Genomic DNA, 19,797 nt, shown 5'->3' with positions numbered 1-19,797 from the left:
GACAATATGAATGGCAAAGTGTATTGTTCGACGTCTTCCCAAAGAGCAGCAACTTTGCGGTTCTCCAACTTAAGGCGAGTCCGTTAAATTGGTTTGTTTGAACGATTCTGCTTGAAATTTCATCGTCAAAGCGCCACAAGTTAAAGAAGACATGGAGAAGATTTAGATTTAGTTCAATCTGGTTAATTTGTCGTCGAACGGAGACAACTGTTGAGCGTAAGTAGCTGAAGTCATATGTTAGTCTCAGCGGGGATTTAAATGGTTAAACTCCGTTAGCCCAACTAGGTGGCTAGCGGTGGCTTGTTTGCAGTCATCTAACTTTGTTGTATACGAGTTAAAAACCAATACGACTCTAAAGGAATGTGTTACTAGTATGAAAAAAAAGATAAACTAAGTTCTAGGTTTTGATGCAAGTCTTACTGCTCATTAAGTTCCCTTTTTTGGTCTCGCTCACAGTGTGACCAGACTCCATGTAAGTTTTTCATTTAAAATCGTTTACATTAGTTCAATTGCTTACACTATTTGTGGAAGTTGGAAATATTATTACGTTCTTGGACGCAACACGGTATGCTCCTTAATTCGGCATACACTCAGGTGTTCGATAAACTGCACTTAAAACTGAACGATGTTCTCCAAGCACGCCCTTACACCACGGATAGCTGCGACGAGCGAACTCTGAAAGTTCAGATTTATTTTGTATAAATTCTGCTTCTTTTCGTGCCGGATTATTGCGAAAACTCACAAGAATCATCTCAATTTATTTCCTGCTTCAGGTCCTGTTTTTTCACAAGCCTGTGTAACAATGAAGATAAACTGGCCGCTTTCAAACAGTAGTTCAGCTCTTTATTGAAATTGCCCACAGACTAGTGTTGGTGTGTGAGAGAAGAGCCTGCCCTAGAGATGGGGGACCGGGAGCCTCCAGTGTTTGGGTCCCTGGAGGAAGAGCTGGAGTACTGGAAGGAACAGGCTGCCAAGCACCAACAGAGGTATGGCCCCTGGTGATCTTCTTATAATTTTATTAATTTATAAACCCTAAGCTGTATATAGAATGAAGTGGATGTGTATCTTAATCTCACGTTAAATTCACCGCTGGTGGCGTGTTTAAAAATAGTTGGGAGTGAGACATGTTTATCACTGTGTTGCATCACGTTCTTCTTTTATCAGCGCTCAGAGTGTTTAGAAAACCAAATGTTTCTCAGTTCTCAGGGGATATTGGATTTCAGCACTTCCAGCTGTCGTAGGTTTTTGTTTCATAATGTGCCAAATGTTTTCGACAGGTGATCGGTCAGGGGCCGCTAAAGCACGTTTAACATACCCCGGATATTTTTTCCTTATCTGGCTTCACTCGAACATCCACAAATAAATCAACCTGGGGTCTAACAGCGTAGCCGAGGCAGGGTTTGCAGCATCTGACCAAGCAGAAACACTGAGAGGTCTGCTGGCAGCAGCTGATTTTTAGGGCATGTGGACACGTGTGAATGAGAGTTGGCTTTACGAGGTTTATTCAGTCGGGCTGGAAAACTGTTGCTATGTTCATAAAGTTTATTTGAAGCCCAGAAGGAAAGCTGACTAAAAGCATGACTGTATAAGTTAAGTCTTCTGTTAATCTCACTGTATTTTTATTTTGTATCATTTCTGCTCCATCGTTAGGAGGTTTTTAACGCTCTGAAAGCAAAGAACACAAAAGCAAAATTCAAATTTGGGTTATCAATAAGTAAGAACGCTGTTTGAAGTTTACATGTTTAGGCTCATAGAACAATAAAATGGTTTTTAAATCGTACATGACGTAACGAAAAGCAGCAGTGACGTTGCTTCAGTGGATCTTTGTTTGTTACTGGTGCTCTTATAAACTTCAGACGCTCTTACTATCTGGGTGCTGAGGCCTTGTTTGTCTTCAAGCAATGCTGATGCACATTTCCAGAGAGCTGATTGGCCAGTAGAAAGTGATTTAATACCTGTTGATTTGTGTTCTCGCTTCTGAGCAGGTTAGGTCTGGAGCGTAAGTTACCATGGTGGTGAACCGCATGTGTAATACTGCGTCCCTGGGTCCTAAAACTGCCTGCTAGTACCAGCTTTCAGACTGCAGGCGGGATGGTTTAATCTGGAGCTGTGTGTTGGAGTCTGAGCAACGCGCAAATAATAACAGGTTGTATGTTTCTCTGCAGCCTGAGTTAGGGTTCGGGGCATATGTCGTTCAGCATTAGTGGGGCCTTCACAGATGTTCATATTACCAATCTAACATGCACTGATGCTCCGCCAGACCATCGCTGATGCAGGTCTTCTTGCAGTTTACTGATACATGACACATGTTGCTGTAATCAAATGAAAAGTGAAAATAGATTTGTCAAAGACTAAACATTTATTTGTAATTAGGGAGGTCTGCAAATGAAGGCCGCCTTCTTTTTATTTTTATTTTACACAGCATCCCAACATGCTTGTACCCCCTCCCCCAGTTAAACAGCTTCCCATAATGCTGACTGTGGTTATGTTGGTCAAGTTGGGTCCAGCTGCATCTGGTTTAAATTGATCCAGATCTTTGTCTTAAACATCGTCTTGGTCTGATTGTTTTCACTGGAAGAACCAAACTCATAAATGAATACAGCTCGGGTTGTGAGTTGGGATTGATTTGCAGTGAAAATATCCAACGGTAACAAACATGCGGGGCATGTTCTGTGTTTTCAGTGCAGAGGAAGCTCAGGAGGAATTGCAGGAGTTCCAGCAGATGAGTCGGGACTACGAGGTGGAGCTGGAGACGGAGCTGAAGCAGTATGAGACGCGAAACCGCGAGCTTCTGACTGCCAACAACCGGCTGCGCATGGAACTGGAAAACTATAAGGTACGGGAGACGCAAGGAGTTCTCAGTATTCTGCATCTCAGCTCTCCAAGCTAACTCAAGACTGAAAACTGAGACTCCACCAATGAAGAAATGAAACTTTCCAGCATTCAGCAGCAGAGAAGACCTCCAACAGAGCCCTGATTTTCAAGATACTCCCTTTGATTCTCTGAAGCTACAGTCACAGTGGAGGAAACGGTGGTGGGAGACCACAGCATGACCAAAATTATTGCAACTGTGTGCAATGAACTTCAGCACAGGAAGCAGGTCTGCGACCAGCTGCAGACATTTACAATCTTCAAAGTGACTTTGGTGCGTAACTGTAGCAACAAGACAGTCAGTCTGCTACCAGCGTGCAGCTGAACGAGATGGAAAATCAGCAAAAAGTGCAAATCTGGAGCCGTGTACACCGAGATTCACATTAACAACTAGCTTTCAGAGTCCTTTCGATTCAAAATTCCTCCACAAATAGTGACGTAGTTGCTGCAGGATCATTTGCTTATTTTCCAGACATGCACATCATTTTTTAGTCAAAGTGAATATGTTAATGTGCTGAGGAAATGCAGCGCTTCAAACACAGAAAATAATGGGCAGATTTCAAATATGAGAATCTTTGACGAAGCAAAATGAAGAGAATCTCCACCTAATCAAATACCTGCACCACCTCACCTGGCTCATCTTGATGTGGAATAGCAGTAGCTTTACTCTGAGCTGCCATGCTATAGGAGTCAGTTTCATAATTTATAAAGAAAAAGTAGTGAAAACCACAAATGAGACAGTTCTGTTCAATTCACTCTTTCCTCAGTTTTCTGTTTACTTTATTCACACAAAGTAAATGTTGAAAGGGTTATTGCACTGGTGACCGAACCTGTATTAGGCTCGGATATATGGCTAATTTTTCACAGTGTTTGATGTTTAAAAAGCATAAATGTTGTCTTTTAAGATCCTGCAGAAACTCTGAAAGGAGCTTCTGTGACGCAAGTCCGTATCTAAACTTGAACTAAAGTGTTCAGCCGTCTTTGAATTTGCATTCAGCCGACTGACCGTTGAAGCGGCTTTGATGAGGATTTTCATATCGCTCAGCTGATTGCGAGTCGGGTTTTCTGGCTCTGGTTTGCCTGCAGTGAAGAGGAGCCGCTGCTCAGCGTAAGCAGCGCGCTCTTCGCTCTCACAGAGGATCGATTCAGGCCAGAGAGAGGCAGCTGACGCCTCCTGCGCTCCATCTGTGTCTGGAGGGGATGGCAGTACCTCCAGAAGATCCTTGGTACAAATCTCATTAGTTTGTCCCGCTGCTGTGCACAGAGCCGGGTGTGCGCCGGCATTTTGAGGAGCTCGGTTAAAAAGCAAAAAGGGGACAATGGCGCAGAGTTTGTTCATGGTGGGCGCCGCGCCCCCGGTGCCAGGCACAGTGAAAATGACGTCATGCCATTGTGTTTGATGGTGAACTGTCCCCACACGCTGCAGTGATAAGACGGTTAACAGCTGTATCTGCTGTTGCGCTCACTGCTCAGAGCCAACATCAACCCTGACGCTTGCTTGTAATGATGAGGGTGCCGTTTTCTCCTCGTCATACAGAACGCAGCAGCCTGACGCTGGACCCAGACTTCTGTGGAGCGTCTGTGCAGACGGCTCCGGCGTTGCTGCCTGTGTGAGCAGCATCGATGGGGACGGTGGTGTCACCAAAACGTTGGAGAGAGAAATGCAGAATAATTTACTTTTAGATGTTGTTTTTTATATTAATATCTAAATATGCAGCACGATTCATGACTAAGGTTTTGAAATAAATGCTGAACACTGGCTGCTCTGTCGTTCACAAGAAATATGAGAAAATGTTGACGTCCTGGAGGCGAACCCTGCCACAAAAAACCTTCCAGGTGTACGAAATAAGAGACAGAGTTCAGATGGTCTCGCGGCACAGAAAAGGCTTCATCTTGGAAGGATTTTTGCTGTGCTGGATGAGAATTTATTTATTTATTTTCTGACAAGGCCAAAATAACTCCAGTAAAGTAAGCGAAGGACCAGACTTTGAAGAACTGAAACATGGCGACACTTTGCTGAATCAAACATTTGAGCCCAAACTTTCAACCTGGCATAAAAGATTCGACTAAAGAAATGTGAACATGTGAAGTGTTTTTGTGACAGACTGGGTGCAACCAAGTGCCCGAAGATACAAATGAAATTTGGTTCTTTGCTAAATTGTCTGACTGACTCGTCGCTTTAGCTTTGGAGCCTTTTATGCTTGAATGATTCGTAGGTCGGTGTGAAGCAGCTTGACAAACAAAAGGTTCTGACAGAGCTCGGGTCTAAAGGCTGGATTGAAAAAGAGCGAAAAAAGCTCTTCAAGTCTGACATTTGTTTATAAAGGTTGAATATTATGCCTTCAGTCGTGGTTTCTTCATTTGTGAGGCATTTGAAAGGTTCTCTGGTGAATTTGATTCTTGAAACGGTTTGTTTTTACTAAAAGTTTATTCATTTATTTCTGCCTTTAAAGCTGAAATCAATCCTCTTGAATATTTGTTGAGGTTTAAGCCGAGTTCCTGAAGATCTGCTCCACTCCAGCCGCCGAGGTCTGTCTTTATTTTGCTTCTCATTCTCTCTCTGACTGTATTTTTCTTGTATTTTCGTCCCTCCTGCCAGGATAAGTATGAGACGCAGCACTCTGAGGCCTGTCGGCAGATCTCCAGCCTGGAGGGAGACCTGGCTGAAACCACTGCCGTCCGAGACCAGCTTCACAAATACATCAGAGAGCTGGAGCAGGCCAACGACGACCTGGAGAGGGCCAAGAGGTCAGGAGGAGCATGAGCATGGTTTTATTGAATTTCCAGAAATAAATGAAGAAATTTAAGTTAAGTGGAGGTAAAAGAAACTGGAAAATTGTACATCTGTCCACCAAAACGGGCTCGAAACCAGCAGAAGACAAATGTAGAGAAACGACAACAAAAAGCTGCAGGGCTCCAGGTTTACTGATTTATTAAATAAATGACATTTTGAACATGCATGCTCTTAAATCAGATGATTGTGGTACCACCTTAAATCACAGCGCCCAATCAGTTCTTTGATATTGTCCAGTTAAAATATAAAAATGAGCCTTAAGATATTTTTCAAAAACAAAATATTAAATATACAGAAATAAAACATTGATAAAATATGAACAATGTATGTTTTTATAACCTATTAAATAAATTAGAAGAAGAAACAGTGAAAATAATTGAAATAATTGGGGGAGAATAAAAAATATATATATATATATATATATATATATATATATATATATATATATATATATATATATATATATATATATATATATATATATATATATATATATATATATATATATATATCGGTAAATGTAATAAGGAAAAACTCCAAACATTCATAAATGAATTAGTAAAATAAATCCTTTTTTTTTTTTTTTTTTTTTTTTTAAACATGCACTAACCAGCTGGTAAAAATGAAATGAGCCTTAAAAACAGCAGCAAGCCCTCCTCCACGACCAGAAGCTCTCAGAACATTAAAAAAGGTTCAGCCGGCACTAGCTCAATGAAGGTGCTTAACTCAGCGGGAGAAATCCAGGTTTCAGTCAGGAAGAGCAAATCCAGAACACGAGATACAAGGGCTGTCTCCCAATTCAGGGTCTGCAGCGTTAAAGTACGCAGCCTCAACGATCCTCAAGGGCCGCGTACTCAAAGACCGCTAATGCCGGAAGTGCGAGGCTTGTGAAATGGGCGGTCTAGCCTCCGTTGCGATGCCCAGGTTGCCTAGCAACCATGATACTAACAGCTGGAAACGTGTCATACAGCTGTGTTTGACAGAGATGAAGGAGACAATCTTTTGTTCATTTGTTTGTTTCTACATGAGCTTTGATCATTCTCTGTGAGATTAAGCTCAGCTATTGAACGGCGTATATTTTAAAGTAAAGGCTTTAAAACCAAGTTAGCACAAACGTCACTAATGTCACATAACTTTGCCGACATGTGGCCAACAGTAATGTTTAATGTTCTTCGTTATTAAACATTTGCACATAAGTGACGTAATATTCAGTACTTAAAGTTTACTCTTCGGGAGCCCCTCATCCGCAGTTTTTTTTTCCGGCAATTTTATCCACACCCACCGCCGCGCTATGCATTCTGGGATATGTTGGGCCACGAAGTCTACACCGCCACAGCCTTAAAATTCAGGGAAATGAAGGACGCATTTCAGGGCCGCATTTCGAGCAGCCTTTGAATTGGGACAGCTTTCGGCGCGCCGCTGTGACGTAATCGGCCTTGAAATGCGTACTTTAAGGCTGCAGACCCTGAATTGGGATGCAGCCAAAGAATTCCTTCAGTATGAAGGTCTTGTTTGCCACCGACCTGGTATTTATTAGACCCAGCCTGAGAGGAACTGGGCCCAAAACTTCCGAGGCATTAGTAAGCAGATCCACCGGTCGAAGGTTGTTTTTTTTTTTTTTGTTTGTTTTTTTTGCCAACTCCACGCCAGCACAAATGTCGTAGAGGACAGAGAGTTGCAGGACCATTTTCGAGAGATGCAACGGGAACCAACCAGGAGTCCACGGCACGCAATGCAACCAAAAGTCACGGATGGAGCGGAGCTCATAGGGAAAATGAGAAATCCAGGATTTCAGCTTGACAAGACGACCTCCACGGTGACCCCGTCTCCTGCGTCGCTTCCGCAAATCCAGTGACAGTGGTAGGGAACGCCAGTACGGTGGTACTGGTTCCAGATAGGGAGGCAAAAAGCCTTGGTTGTCACATCCAGGCCGGTCAGACATCCGGACATTTTTTTGACTTAAAGACACTTTTAGTACAATTTTACCTTCATAAATGAATCTTTTCTGAGTAACAGGTGGATTCAGATTTTATTCAGTTTTTCAGTTTTGATCCTTCATAACTCCAGAAGTTCAGGAGAAACATGAAAAACACCTTTCATAGTTTCAACAGCAAAACTGCAGCGGCTCTGGTGTCTGCTCATCTCCATGTCTGCTTTGCTGTCCTCTTTCCTGGTCTCTCTTGTTACAGGACAGACTCGCTGATTTTAATGCAGTGACCCTGTAAACGGTCTGTTTTGTGACGTTTCTGGTTCGGTGCCTTTCAGGGCGACGATCATGTCACTGGAGGACTTCGAGCAGAGGATGAATCAGGTCATAGAGAGGAACGCCTTCCTCGAGAGCGAGCTGGACGAGAAGGAGAACCTGTTAGAGTCCGTCCAGAGACTGAAGGACGAAGCCAGAGGTGCAGCGAGATCTTTTTCTTCGGCAGTTTCGTTCGTGTTTGCTTTTGCTCGTCTTCATCACTTCTTTGTGTGTCTGCACAGACCTGAGGCAGGAGCTCGCCGTGCAGCAAAAACAGCAGGTACAGGAGAGGAAACCGTCCTTCAGCAGTGCAGCCAAAGAGCCTTCTTCATCAGCGTCGTTGTCCTCGGCTGGGCTGCCCACCCCTCCTCTCACCCCGTTAGACAAAAGAACAGAAGACAAACCCGCGTCTTCGTCCTCTAACCAGCCCCTTCCCTCCGCCGCCACGCCGCCCAGACCCCCCGCCTCCGCAGAGCTCTTCAGCACCCCGCAGCCCCCCGTCAGCAGAGGTCAGTCTATGTTCTGTGGTGGTGTTAACCTTTTTACCATCCAGCTCTGTTTATGAAGTGTGACTTTCTCAAAATGTGCTTGAAACACAACCTGAGCTCTTCTATAATCAGTCGTATCTGAGCCACAGCGATTCCAAGAACATGCTTTATGCCTGATTCAAGAAAAAGCTCCAAAAAGTTTCAGATCCCTACAGATAAACTCTCTTTAGTGACACTAAAACAACTATAAAAGCTTCTGGCATCATAAAAAACAATGCTGTTCTTTTCTTGCTGCTAATTATGGATTTGCCCGCGATAAGCGCTCAAACTGCTCGGCTGAAATCCAACCAAACTGCCCGTGTTTACTGCTGCTGGGAAAGGATCAGCGCCGATCCTGATTGGTTGCTGAGCTGCCCCGTGGTGGAAACTACACCGAAAATACTGGGGGCTCATTTTGTAGTTGGCAACAGTATCCAGGAAGAAAGAAAAAATATGATGTTTTTTGTTTGTCTTTTCTGAACAAAACCGCCAGTGGAAAGGCTGCAGCAGCACTTTTAATATAGAAAATCCCCTTTGGTGTTTATTTTCTGTGGATCCTGAAGGAGAAACGGGTCGAGCTCAGTGTTCAGCTTTTATTTTACTTTATTTGTATGTGTCAGCTGTCCTGCATGGGTTACCCTGATCCTGTGGAGTGGGTTTTGCAGCAGTAGTCTCAGTTCTGCAGCTTCAGTTTAGGTCCGTGTGGGTCCGTGAGTCGGGTCTCATCCTGCTGCAGGTTCTGGTTAGCCTGACATCACCGGTGGAGTCCGACTCTGTCGACGGGCGACCCTTCCACCAGAGAAACACGAGGCAGGAAAGGACGGAGCGGACTCGCCAACAGTGAACTTTCACAATAAGAGTGTGATGATTGTTGATAAGTTTGAATTGGCTACAGATGATGATCATATTCATGAATCTGATTATTTGTGAATGTTTTCTTTAACTAACTGCTTTATCGAGTGTAAATCGGTCATCCTGCTCGTCTGTTTTCGTTATCACTGTGAGCTGCGTGTCTGTTTCTCAGGTGAAAGCCTGTCTGGGACCCCGCTCACCACGTCGGCGAGGATCTCTGCTTTGAACATTGTCGGAGAGCTGCTGAGGAAAGTCGGGGTAAGAAGCTCGGCTCGTGTTTTTCATCATCTGACTTACCGTCATGTGATGCTGCAGGCAGTTTCTCAGAGTCCATTAAACATTACACAGACTTATCTTTGACTTTTGGGAAGAATAACACAGCCAGTGATTTTTCTTTCTTTCTGTTTTTAAATCACCGGTACAGAGTGAAGACAGTAACTTGGCATATTTTTAGATAAACAATAGTAAGATGGGAGCAAAGCAAGAAAAGCCTTAAAAATTATACAAAAGGTACTTGGTGTCACATGACAGGAACATGTGGTCCGTTATGGCCGGTGGTTTGTGACACTCATTAAATCAGAGATTTGAACCTTTCGTTTTTTCTTCTCCGTTCAGAGTCTGGAGTCCAGGCTGGCATCGTGTCGGGAATATGTCCAAGAGCAGGCGGTGAATCGCAGAGCCCACGCTGGTGGACAGGGGGCAGCAGCGGGTCAGAGCAGCTCCTCAGAGAGCCATCCAACCAACGGCCTCTACAACAAGGGGTGAGCTTCTGTGCAGCCATGAAAGGCAGCGTAAGACTCACTGTAAGTCTCCTGCTTATCAGGGGAACCTTCATATTACTGAGAGAGGCCTAAAAATTTGGATGCATGTGTTTGGTCATCTAAACTTTCCACTGTTGCTTTCCTCGCCGGTCAGCATCGAGCGCATTAGTGAGATGAACGACTGATTTTCTTGCTGTAACGTACGATGCTGCAGCCCCGGGTTGTTCTGCAGATTTACTGATCTTTATTAAAGTCCGTCCTGTGAAGTGGAAATACTCACTCTGTTGTCTGATCAGAGATGGCACTGAAAGACGTTCAGAGGTTGTGACTGTTTACTTGTTGTTTCCAGGCTCGTTAAGAGGTTGGATTTAGGAGCTGGATCCAAGCTGCTGCTGTGAAAGTAAAAGTGCTGCTGGGCCCGTCGTCTCCGTCCACCCCGGGTCTCCCGAACGTGACACAGGTATCGCCCTTGTCGCCTCTTCAGGACACAGACTACCGAAGCTCTGAGGACACGTTACTCCAGACACGTCGGGATGTTTTTGTTTGTTCGTTAACAGGACTCTTTTCAGCACTCGCACTTGGCTTTGAACTGATCTACTGGACCCTCTCAGCTCCTTTTGTTTGGATCTTCTTGTTTTCCCCTCTCCCTCTAAAAGTTTTGTTCAGATTAAACACAAAGTGAGCTTGAGAGACGTCTGATGGCTGAGCACTGGACGGGCACCTTTATGCACACACTGGGGGGTAAAACTGCCTTTAAACCTCCTGACAGTCAAGAAGCTTCCACCGTCAGGAGTGTCTCTGAGTTCACACAGAGAGGAGATGATAAGCACACGTGGTGGCCTAGAAAGACGATATGTTTACACATTCTTACAGACTGAGCAGAGACTTTGACTACGTTACTTAGGGCTGGGCAATGTGTCGATTTGGTAAATACGTCGATATATTTTCAAAAAATCCACATGGTTTACTTCTACGTGTAGCGTGAATAATGACTTGAAATGTAACGGTACATGTTAACTTGATGTCTGTGGTAGCAGAAAACTTGAGGAGAGGGAATCGGACTTCGTTAACAAAAACACATTTTTACCTCGCAGGAAGCCGGATTTACCCGTCACTTCAGATCCAAACTGACTGCAGGGTTTCTGCCGCTGTGCTACAACCCTGCCCCAAGCTGCTGGGATTAATGGCTTTTCCTAGCAAAACCTCTGTAACCACCTTTATCATAGTAACTAAAGCTAAACTAAAAGGGCGGCGTGGCAAGTCAACTACTAAAGGCCCATCTTGAGCCAGGAAATACCCCAGAGGTGTTTCCCAAACTTCCACGCCACCACGTTTATTAGAACCAACCGAAACTATTGAACGACTAACTCTGCCAGTAACCACCGCCGTGCAGTAACACGAACTAATGATGAGCAGCTTCTGCTCTGGCAGGTAAACTTCCTGTTTTTGTGAATGGAGTCTGGTGGAGCGTTGCAGCTTCTTGTTTTACCACAAAGAGCAACTGTGAAAAGTCTTTGAAACAGAGCTTCCACTTAAACCCGCAGTGACTGAACCTCAAACAAGCAGCGTTTATGTTCAACAGCAGAACGAAAGGTGGACGCAGACTGTTGGTGAGCGGTCACGTGACCGCTCAGGATGTAATGTGTATTAATGTTTTTGTCTATATCGCCCAGCTCTAACATGACCGAAGATTTTACTGCTGAGGCAGCAAAGCTCAGAAGAAATAGTGTTGTTACCTTTGACCTTTTATAAGGAAGTCACAGACAGCACGGTCACGGAAAGGTGACGCGCTGTCTGTGACTATTTTTGAAGGATCCTGCGACACCAGGTGACCTTTTTGGGATGTATCTGTCAAAGGTGTCTAAATGTGTTTATAATGATTAATTGAATGTGAGAAGTTGGCTCCTCTGCAGCTCCATGTGGCCCTTTGGCCTCGTTCTGTGGTTCACTCTTTGCCTTCTGGTTCTCGGGCAGTTCTCCATGAATTTCATTTTAGTTTGTCAAAGTCAGGCTAAAACCTAGATTGAGGTGGGCCGAACACAGTAAACGGTTTTGTTTGGGTTTATTAGTGTTATTGTCTTAATTATGGAGTTCAGCTCAGTTTGTCATCAATAACCTGATTGTAGAGGAAGGAGGCTTTCTCACAGTTTAAGTTTGTGGCTGTCCGTCCACACGTGGCGTTCATAATTCTGTCATCTACAATTATTTCACGAAGACTAACCGATGGACATAATGAGCTGGTCTGACTCCGCCCTCCTGGATTGTAACTGGTAGTCTTTGTTCTCAGTGTAGTGCAGCGTAAACCAGCTCTTCACCACTTTGCTGTTTTTAACTCGCAGTCCGACTGCAGGATGAAACTTTCTGAAGAAGCAGCTGAATGATTTCTTTCAAAATCAGAGCGAAAGCATTGTCCACCTCGTTTGGTGCGTTCACACTAAAGAATCGAAGAATCGTCATATGAAAATCCACAATTATTCAATCGTGACAGCCAACGAGACGAGGAAGAGTCCAGCCCACAGCTGGAATAACGTTTCAGTAGCATATTTTCAGAGTTTCGCAGGAAGTCTTCCTTTTCTCCACGTTCTCCAAGTTAACTTGAGTAATGCCTCGAGATTCAAACAGCGACGGGTGTCAGGAGAATCTCAGCTGATCGCCTGAAATATTTTTACCTCCATTCATGTCACCAGCTCAAAATTTAGTCTCCTTCTTTGCATAAACTTTGATTCTTTTTTCTGTGAACGCACCATAACGCTCAGGTGAAGAAGATGAACCCGATAAAACCGGTTTTATTTCTCTGTGTGGTGGAAACATTAGGAAAGATTAGCCGTGGATATTCATCGTTCCTGGATGATGATTACTAATGATTCTGGAGACTTCCCTTCAGACCAAAGTTCAGTTTTATACTTAAAATGTTTCACTTAAATCACCAGCTTGACGTGAAATTTACAGGTAACATTAATGCCTCTAACAGGGTGAAACTTTATAACTTATTGTAAATTCCTGCATTTAAACAAACAAGAAACAAAACTTTTTAACCTTCCAAAACGAACCAAAGCTACCAACAGAATGTAAATAACTGCTATAAATTTGTGCCCAAATTGTACCAGGATACAGTGCAGCAGGTCTGGGAAAGCAGCCGCAACATCTGGTGAAACACTGCCCCCTGCTGGTTCAAGATTGCAAACGGTAGTTACAAAAAGTACCTCTGGCGACCCTCAGGATATTTCAGATGAGCTTTTATGCTTATAAAAATATTTGTTCCGTCCAAAAGTTTGATGTTATAGCTAACGTGTAGATGTTAGATGATTCTAATGATGGAGATTTGTGAGATCTGTGTGGCAGACGGGTAGTTTAGGCACTTTTTAGTCTGTGGAGACGTTTGTTAGATCCCTCTGCAGGGCTACTTCTGTCTTTCCAGGAGTGAAATCTGAAACATCTTCTGTTTCTGAGGAGATTCGATTACTTCAGTGAAGGCTACTCGTGTTTTATGTTAAAAAAAAGTATGTCGTAGTGTTGTCTACTCACTGTAGGGTCACTAAAATGTAGGATGAGGATGTGTAGGTTGGGTTGCTCAAGCCTTGAGTCAGGACCTGTTATAAGTAGCCGCTCAGGGTGGGAGTAAAGCAACAGGCTCTGGTGTTTTTCTTTTGCCTTATGTGACTCTGTAAAATGAAGTGCTTGCATGCTCACATGAAGTGCTGAAGACCTGTTCTGGCCTTTGTTGTTTTTTACCTTCAGCGCTGCTTCTGAAAAAGCAATAAAACTTGAAACGCACAGAAGGATTGTCCTTTTTCATTTTTATTTATCACAGGAAGTGGAAACAGAAAACATTTGTAAGAGTTTGGTTTCAGTCTGATATCATTTCTGTGGTTTACAGAGCACAGACTCCTGCTTCACCCTTCGCCAAGTGTGGGGGACTTTGAGCCTTCTGTGAGTATCTGTGAGATTTAAAACCAAGTGTGTCAGGAATTAATGTGGACCCGGTTGGATACATTCAGTTTCCAAACATACAGATTTTCTCTAAATATTCCTGAAACCCTCAAAGAAAGTCCAGAAAGGATCGCCTCAGTTTGTGCGCTGAAGAGTTGCATATGATCTCCCGAATCCTGGCAAAGCCAGAAGGTTGTTTAGACAAAACAAAAGATCTACAGGTAATATTTTGACAGGAAAATCACACTGATGACACAAACCGAGGCGAGCAAGGCCGACTTCTTATATAAGAGTTATTTAGCTTAATAACACTCCACGTAACAAAAGCTGAAACGGCAAACGTTCATCTAAAGTGTGCAGCCTAAATTCCTCCTGTGTTAAAGCAGCACAGATTGTTAAAGTGTGACGGCAGGGCTGGAGCTGGCAGCTCTTCAGCTGTTGTCTGAACCTCGTTTTATTCAGTTTGACATTGTGAAGCCAGGATCCTCCCCACAGGTACACGGATGGTTTTAAAAACTGCTTTTATCCACCTGTTGTACAGTTTAGAACACAGTTTACTGTAAATGAAGATATTCCAAAACTGCTAGGTTTGGTTTTTGGGTTTGTGCAGTTTCACTGCATCTGATTGGCTGAGTAGACCTTTAATAAAGGGTGATGCTGCCATCTGCTGGTTAGGAATGCTCCTAACAGCACTTTAAAGGAGAACTATTGAGCTAATTTATTCATCTTAAAGCTTCTTTGTTGGTCTAAAAACTGCTGCAGTGTTGCACTGTAGACACATCCTGCTCATGTTTGTCTCCACGTTATGATTCTTAGACTCCACCTGAGGAGCTTTGCATGATTCATGTCCCATTTGTCCACCTATCTTCAGGTGTGTGTGGCTTGTGTGCCCGAGATGAGCAAACTGTGATAAACAGCGTTTAGAGCAGCCGGAGCTCTGGGCTCACAGGGACTCTTGTACATAATCATCTCATTATTAGAAACCCTATATGAGCGTAGACTGCTGGAACAGTGAGAAGATTTAAATGTTTTCCACCAGTTAATTATTAATAATTCTTCTCCTGTGGAGCTGCTGTCAGGACAGGGATGAACAGGCTCAGATGCAAAGCTGCAGATATTTGTGGAGCTCTGGAACTGAAGTTCATGTTTGTTTTTAACTCCAGCATGTGGTGGGAGGTTATTTGGACAGGAGATGCCAATTAAATTTTACCAATTCAATGAAATTAATTTCTATATTTCTATAAACTAGAGCGGCAGACTTTGGCGGGACTAATGGGACCCAAAATCTGAAACTCATTAAAATCAGCTTTAAGAGTTCTTGGGTGAATTTAGGAACCTTACTGTGGTGTTTTACATGTATTTGCAGGGATAAAATGTTTTTTAAAATAATTGGAGATATGTGCATATTTATGGAACAACAAAAGAAGGGAAATTCATCCACAAAGAATCATAAATTAATTAAATTGGTCTCAAATCTCACAGATTATTTCCTATAGAAACAGATTATGTATAAAATGTAAAAGCGTAGGCACAGAGGCTTTAAAATGCTCTCAGATGTGACGGTAAAACAAATTCTCACACTGAGGAAGTGAAAGTGGAAAATTTGGAGAGTTTTTGCTCGTAAAATAACATTTTACTGACTTTTAGTGTCAGAAATAATTAAAAATAAATAAATAAATGATCAGACTAACAGGTTGGTAGCATTGTATGGATGAAGTATGAAATACTTGCGCTAATATTTCTAATATTTGGGACATTAAATTGTAGCTTCAGGCTATTAAATGACTTTTTTTCTTGTTTTGTTGGGGATAAATTTGGTCCGTCCACAGTTTGTCCCTCAGTGTGTTTGGAATAACTTAAAAACAAAACTATTTGCTTCAAACATAAATCCATAGTATTGATTAAATATCCAGCTCCTCCTGTGACTCTACGCTTGGTTGTTTCCTAAAACACTTCTTTATCTGCTCCTGGTCGTCTACTCATTGGGGGAGCAGGTGTAGACCTCGGCACGGGGCTCCAGAGGTGGGGTGCGGGCGGGTGAGGAAGGTGAGGGAGGCTCTTCCTCGTGCAGCTCCACCGAGTTCTCTTTGATGTTGCTCCTCCGGTTGATGCTCCCTCCGAGCCCCAAACTCCTCATGCTGCCGCCACCACTGCTACGAGGAGTGGAGCTGCTGTACAACATCTCCCCACCAGCACCGCTGCCGCCACGCCTGGGAACACCCGACACATCGGGAGGAAGAGGAGGGTCAGAAAGAGAGGAAAGGCAGCAGAGGAAGAGGAAATGGCTTTCTGCAAAGCAAAATAATTAAGAGGTAGGGCCTGAAATCCTGAAGCAGGAGTAAACTGGAGGCAGAGCAGTGAGGGGGGGGAAAAAAGCCCGCTGAGGAAGAGGAGAACATTCCCAGAAGGCTTTGAGTTTGCAGATCAGAGGCGCCTGAAGACGAGCGTGAAACAAGAGCAGCGAGACATGAAAGGAGCAAAAGGAAATTTAAAATCACAAGTGAGCTCGTCTTCGACACTCAGCCGCTACAAACACGAGAGCGTTCGATACATTCAACAACAAAACACTTTGATTTGTGGAGACTGTCACTGAGGCTCATTTATGAGGGAAGTGTCCTGTTAAAGCTGAGCTCTGATTGGTTACTGAGAGGGAGCCGATGCTTCCAGCCTGTCAGAGCGCAGGATTAACCAAAGAGCCCCACCTTAACACCCGGAGGACACACATCTGTTTGGGGCATCCAGTGAAAAAACTAGTTGGCGTACCTGCTGTGGTGACTCCATCAGTGTTTTAAAGCAGAGTTATTAACTTACCAAATATAACCAACTAGTTTCCAGCATTTAATTTGGTCAAGTAACTTTTGGCATCTCCACCTAAGCAGGAAGATTTTAATGACTACACCTCGACAGGTAGTTTTTCTGCTAGAGTAGCTAATGCGTCCAAATTTGTCTGTTATGAACTCTCCTCCACCTTTCTTCTGATTGGCTGTCTATCTTAAAGACGAGGTTTAACCAGAAGGTGGGCGGGGCTTCTGTGCCGTGTGACCATATTAGCGAGATCCTCTCTCTGTGACGACATTCAGATTCAAGAGAGGACAAAACAGTAACTGAGGGATTGCTGTTCATACACTGATCAGGCACAAGGTTATGACCACACACAGGTGAGAGGAGTAACACTGATTCTCTTCATGGCGCCAGCTGTTAGTGGGCGGGATATATCAGAGAGCAGGTGAACATTTTGTCCTTTTTGCAGAGCTGCAGACCAGAACATGGAGCCCTACCATCCGCGTGGATGTTACACCTACTAAAGCATCGTTGCAGACCATGTACAGCCTTTCATGGAGGCGATACTCCCTGAGGGCTGTGGTCTCTCTCAGCAGGCTAAAGCTGCAGAAATGGTTCAGGAATGGTTTGAGGTGTTGACCTGGCCATCGAATTCCCCAGATCTCAATCCAATCGAGGGTTTGTGGGATGTGCTGGACAAAGACGTCTGCTCCATGAAGGCCCCGCCTCAGAGCTTACAGGACTGTGTTGATGGTGCAGCTACCACAGCACAGCCTCAGGGCTGTTCTGGCAGGAAAAGGCGACCAACGCAATATCAAACAGGTGTTTATGATGTCACGCCTGATTGGTGTGTACTCATCGCACCATAAGAAAATGCAGCAATGCTTATTATGCCCGCCCACTGTGGAACAGCAGATACGAGAGGAAACAATTGTCATTTGTCTTGTTTCAAACTCCAGAGCAGAAGAGGCGCTGAGGTGACCTTTGCTCACATTGTTCTAGTTTTGCTTCGCGGTGGGTGTGACGTATTTATCGAACGTCTCTGTGCTCGAGACCTTCGTTACCTGAGTTTGCTCCTGAGCGAAGCAACCTCTCTGTTCAGGGCGTCGTTGGACTCTGTCGCCTCTTCCAGCTCCCTCTGCAGCTTCCTGCGGGCTGCCACCACGCGCTGCGCCTCCTCCTCCGCTTCCTCCAGCTGATGCTTCAGCTGCTTCACCCGCACGTTGCTCTTCTCCACCTGCAGGGGGCAGACATGGTTTTATTTACAGTTTGTAAATGACCAAAACTCTGAACTGTCATTCATCCTTTGATCTTGCGTCACCTGATCTTTGTACTGCTGCGCCTGCTTCCTCTCGTCCTCCATCTGGATCGTTAAATCTTTCAGTTTCTTCTCTTTCTGGCGCAGATTCTTAGCGTTGGCCTGCCGCTCTCTGCACAACAAAGTGGCACAAAGTCATCTCCTCAGTGCTCGGCACACGTTGAGTTGGGATCAACACTCCTCGTCCCACCGTGCGCCCTCACCTGCTCTCCACCTCCAGCTGCTCCTCAGCCTCTCGGAGTTTGGCCTCCAGAGCAGTGATGGAGGACTTGAGTTTGGAGCGGCCCTGGTCCTCCAGCTCCTGCAGCTTGGCCTTCAGCTCTCGGTTCTGCCTCTCCAGCTGCTGCCTGGATCCCTCCCTGCTCTGAGCAGAAGACCTCTCCGTGGCCAGCTCTGCTCCGAGCTGATCCACCTGTAGGAAAATCAGTTTCAGTGGCTGTTAGAGGAACTGAACTTGAGCATCAGCTTCACTGGTCAGGCCTGCTGTAATGAAATGAGATTAGAGACGATCATGAACCTACCAGCTGCTGGCTCTTCCTCAGCCGGTCGTTGAGGCCCTCCATGTTGGCCTGCTCCTCCTCCAGCTCCTCCTCCAACTGGCTGATCTTAGTCTCCAGACGACGTTTTTCATCGGACAGCAGTGACCTGAGCGAGGACATTCAAGTCAGAGTTAGATTTCGCCATCAGAAGACTAGAGATATAAATGACTCAGATATTTAACTAAATCTGAAAACATGATCAGTGTTCTTGCCGATTCCTGATTAATTCATTTACATTCAGAAATGTTTTCATTTAACCTTAAAATCTCAGTGACAGCCAGCTGGGACGACCTTTAGTGGATGTTAATGATCCCTAGATGACAAATTCCAGTGAATTTATTGATCTCTTGGGTTTTCCCCTCCCAAAGTAAAGACTAAAATTCCAGGAAGTGAAGTTGAAGCTTGATGAGACTCATGCTCCTCATTTTAAATGCATCAATAATGTAAGACACCTACTTTCCAGATGAGTTACTGGCCAGTTCCTCGGACAGCTCGTCTCTCTCCGTCTCCGCCTGCTTACGAGCTCTCTCGGCAGCTGCCAACGCCTGGACAGATGGAGACAGCAGTGTAAGAAACGATTTCCAGAGGACAACCTGTGCAATGCTGGTGAAGCCTGAAACCTTTATCGTTCCAAAAAGTGCTAAAAAACACTTGGAAGAAACTGATTCTGTGGATTAATCGCATAACGATAATGAGTATCTGTGTCTGACTGATTGAACTCGCTGTATAAAATCAGCTTTAGCTCTCCAGGCACGCCCTTTAAACCACATTTCTTCTGACCGCCCCTCCTCAGGTGGCCATATTGGGTCGATCCACCTCTCTGTGATTTCATACAAACTAAAGACTAAAAATTCAACGTTTAGAGCAGGCAGCTCCTACGGCCTTACCTCATTCAGATGCATGATGTCGGCCTCCATGGCCTTGGACCTGCGCTCAGACTCTCTGGCTGAGGCAAGGACCTCCTTCTGGGCTGCACGGGAGTCCTCCAGCTCCCTCTGGAGATCTTTCATCTGGCCCTGTGAGGAGAGCAAGGAGGCTCATGTGGGGTTTTGAACTGGTTTCTAAATACTTCAGCTCTTATAGTTACCCAAACCTGCTCAGGCAAAATGTGAAAATACATCAAACGTGGTTATGTTTAGGACTTTGTTAGGACAACTCAGCTTCAGAAACGACGAGTTCAGA

At 44.4% G+C, this 19,797-nt stretch overlaps 2 protein-coding genes across 4 annotated transcripts in view; one reads left to right on the top strand and one right to left on the bottom strand.

The window, feature by feature from the left end:
• Positions 1–18: 18 nt before the first annotated feature.
• Positions 19–13,840, top strand: LOC308411435 (nuclear distribution protein nudE homolog 1-B-like). 2 transcript variants are annotated; one of them, XM_080905310.1, is made up of 9 exons: positions 19–216; positions 863–986; positions 2,683–2,836; positions 5,471–5,619; positions 7,931–8,067; positions 8,150–8,416; positions 9,459–9,544; positions 9,902–10,047; positions 10,397–13,840. In XM_080905310.1, exons 2-9 carry the CDS (start codon positions 901–903, stop codon positions 10,443–10,445), a joined length of 1,074 nt encoding a protein of 357 aa, XP_080761436.1. In that variant the 5' UTR covers positions 19–216; positions 863–900; the 3' UTR covers positions 10,446–13,840. The 2 variants fall into 2 exon arrangements, with proteins under 2 accessions (XP_080761436.1, XP_080761437.1); XM_080905311.1 differs by having other exon boundaries at positions 774–986.
• The window catches only part of LOC308411434 (uncharacterized protein), a 30,545-nt gene continuing 24,585 nt past the window's right edge, over positions 13,838–19,797 (bottom strand). For both annotated transcript variants that reach the window (XM_080905308.1, XM_080905309.1), the window contains 7 exons: positions 19,503–19,631; positions 19,072–19,160; positions 18,598–18,721; positions 18,280–18,488; positions 18,080–18,188; positions 17,823–17,995; positions 13,838–16,187 (listed from right to left, as the gene is read on the bottom strand). In XM_080905308.1, coding sequence (XP_080761434.1) covers positions 15,953–16,187; positions 17,823–17,995; positions 18,080–18,188; positions 18,280–18,488; positions 18,598–18,721; positions 19,072–19,160; positions 19,503–19,631 — 1,068 coding nt within the window. In that variant the 3' untranslated portion in view covers positions 13,838–15,952. The remainder of the gene's footprint in view (positions 16,188–17,822; positions 17,996–18,079; positions 18,189–18,279; positions 18,489–18,597; positions 18,722–19,071; positions 19,161–19,502; positions 19,632–19,797) is intronic.

Source organism: Rhamphochromis sp. 'chilingali', assembly GCF_963969265.1.
Source record: "Rhamphochromis sp. 'chilingali' genome assembly, chromosome: 15".
Taxonomy (NCBI): Eukaryota; Metazoa; Chordata; class Actinopteri; order Cichliformes; family Cichlidae; genus Rhamphochromis; species Rhamphochromis sp. 'chilingali'.
The sequence above is the reverse complement of the archived record's forward strand: the minus strand, read 5'-3'. Positions and strand labels throughout refer to the sequence as shown.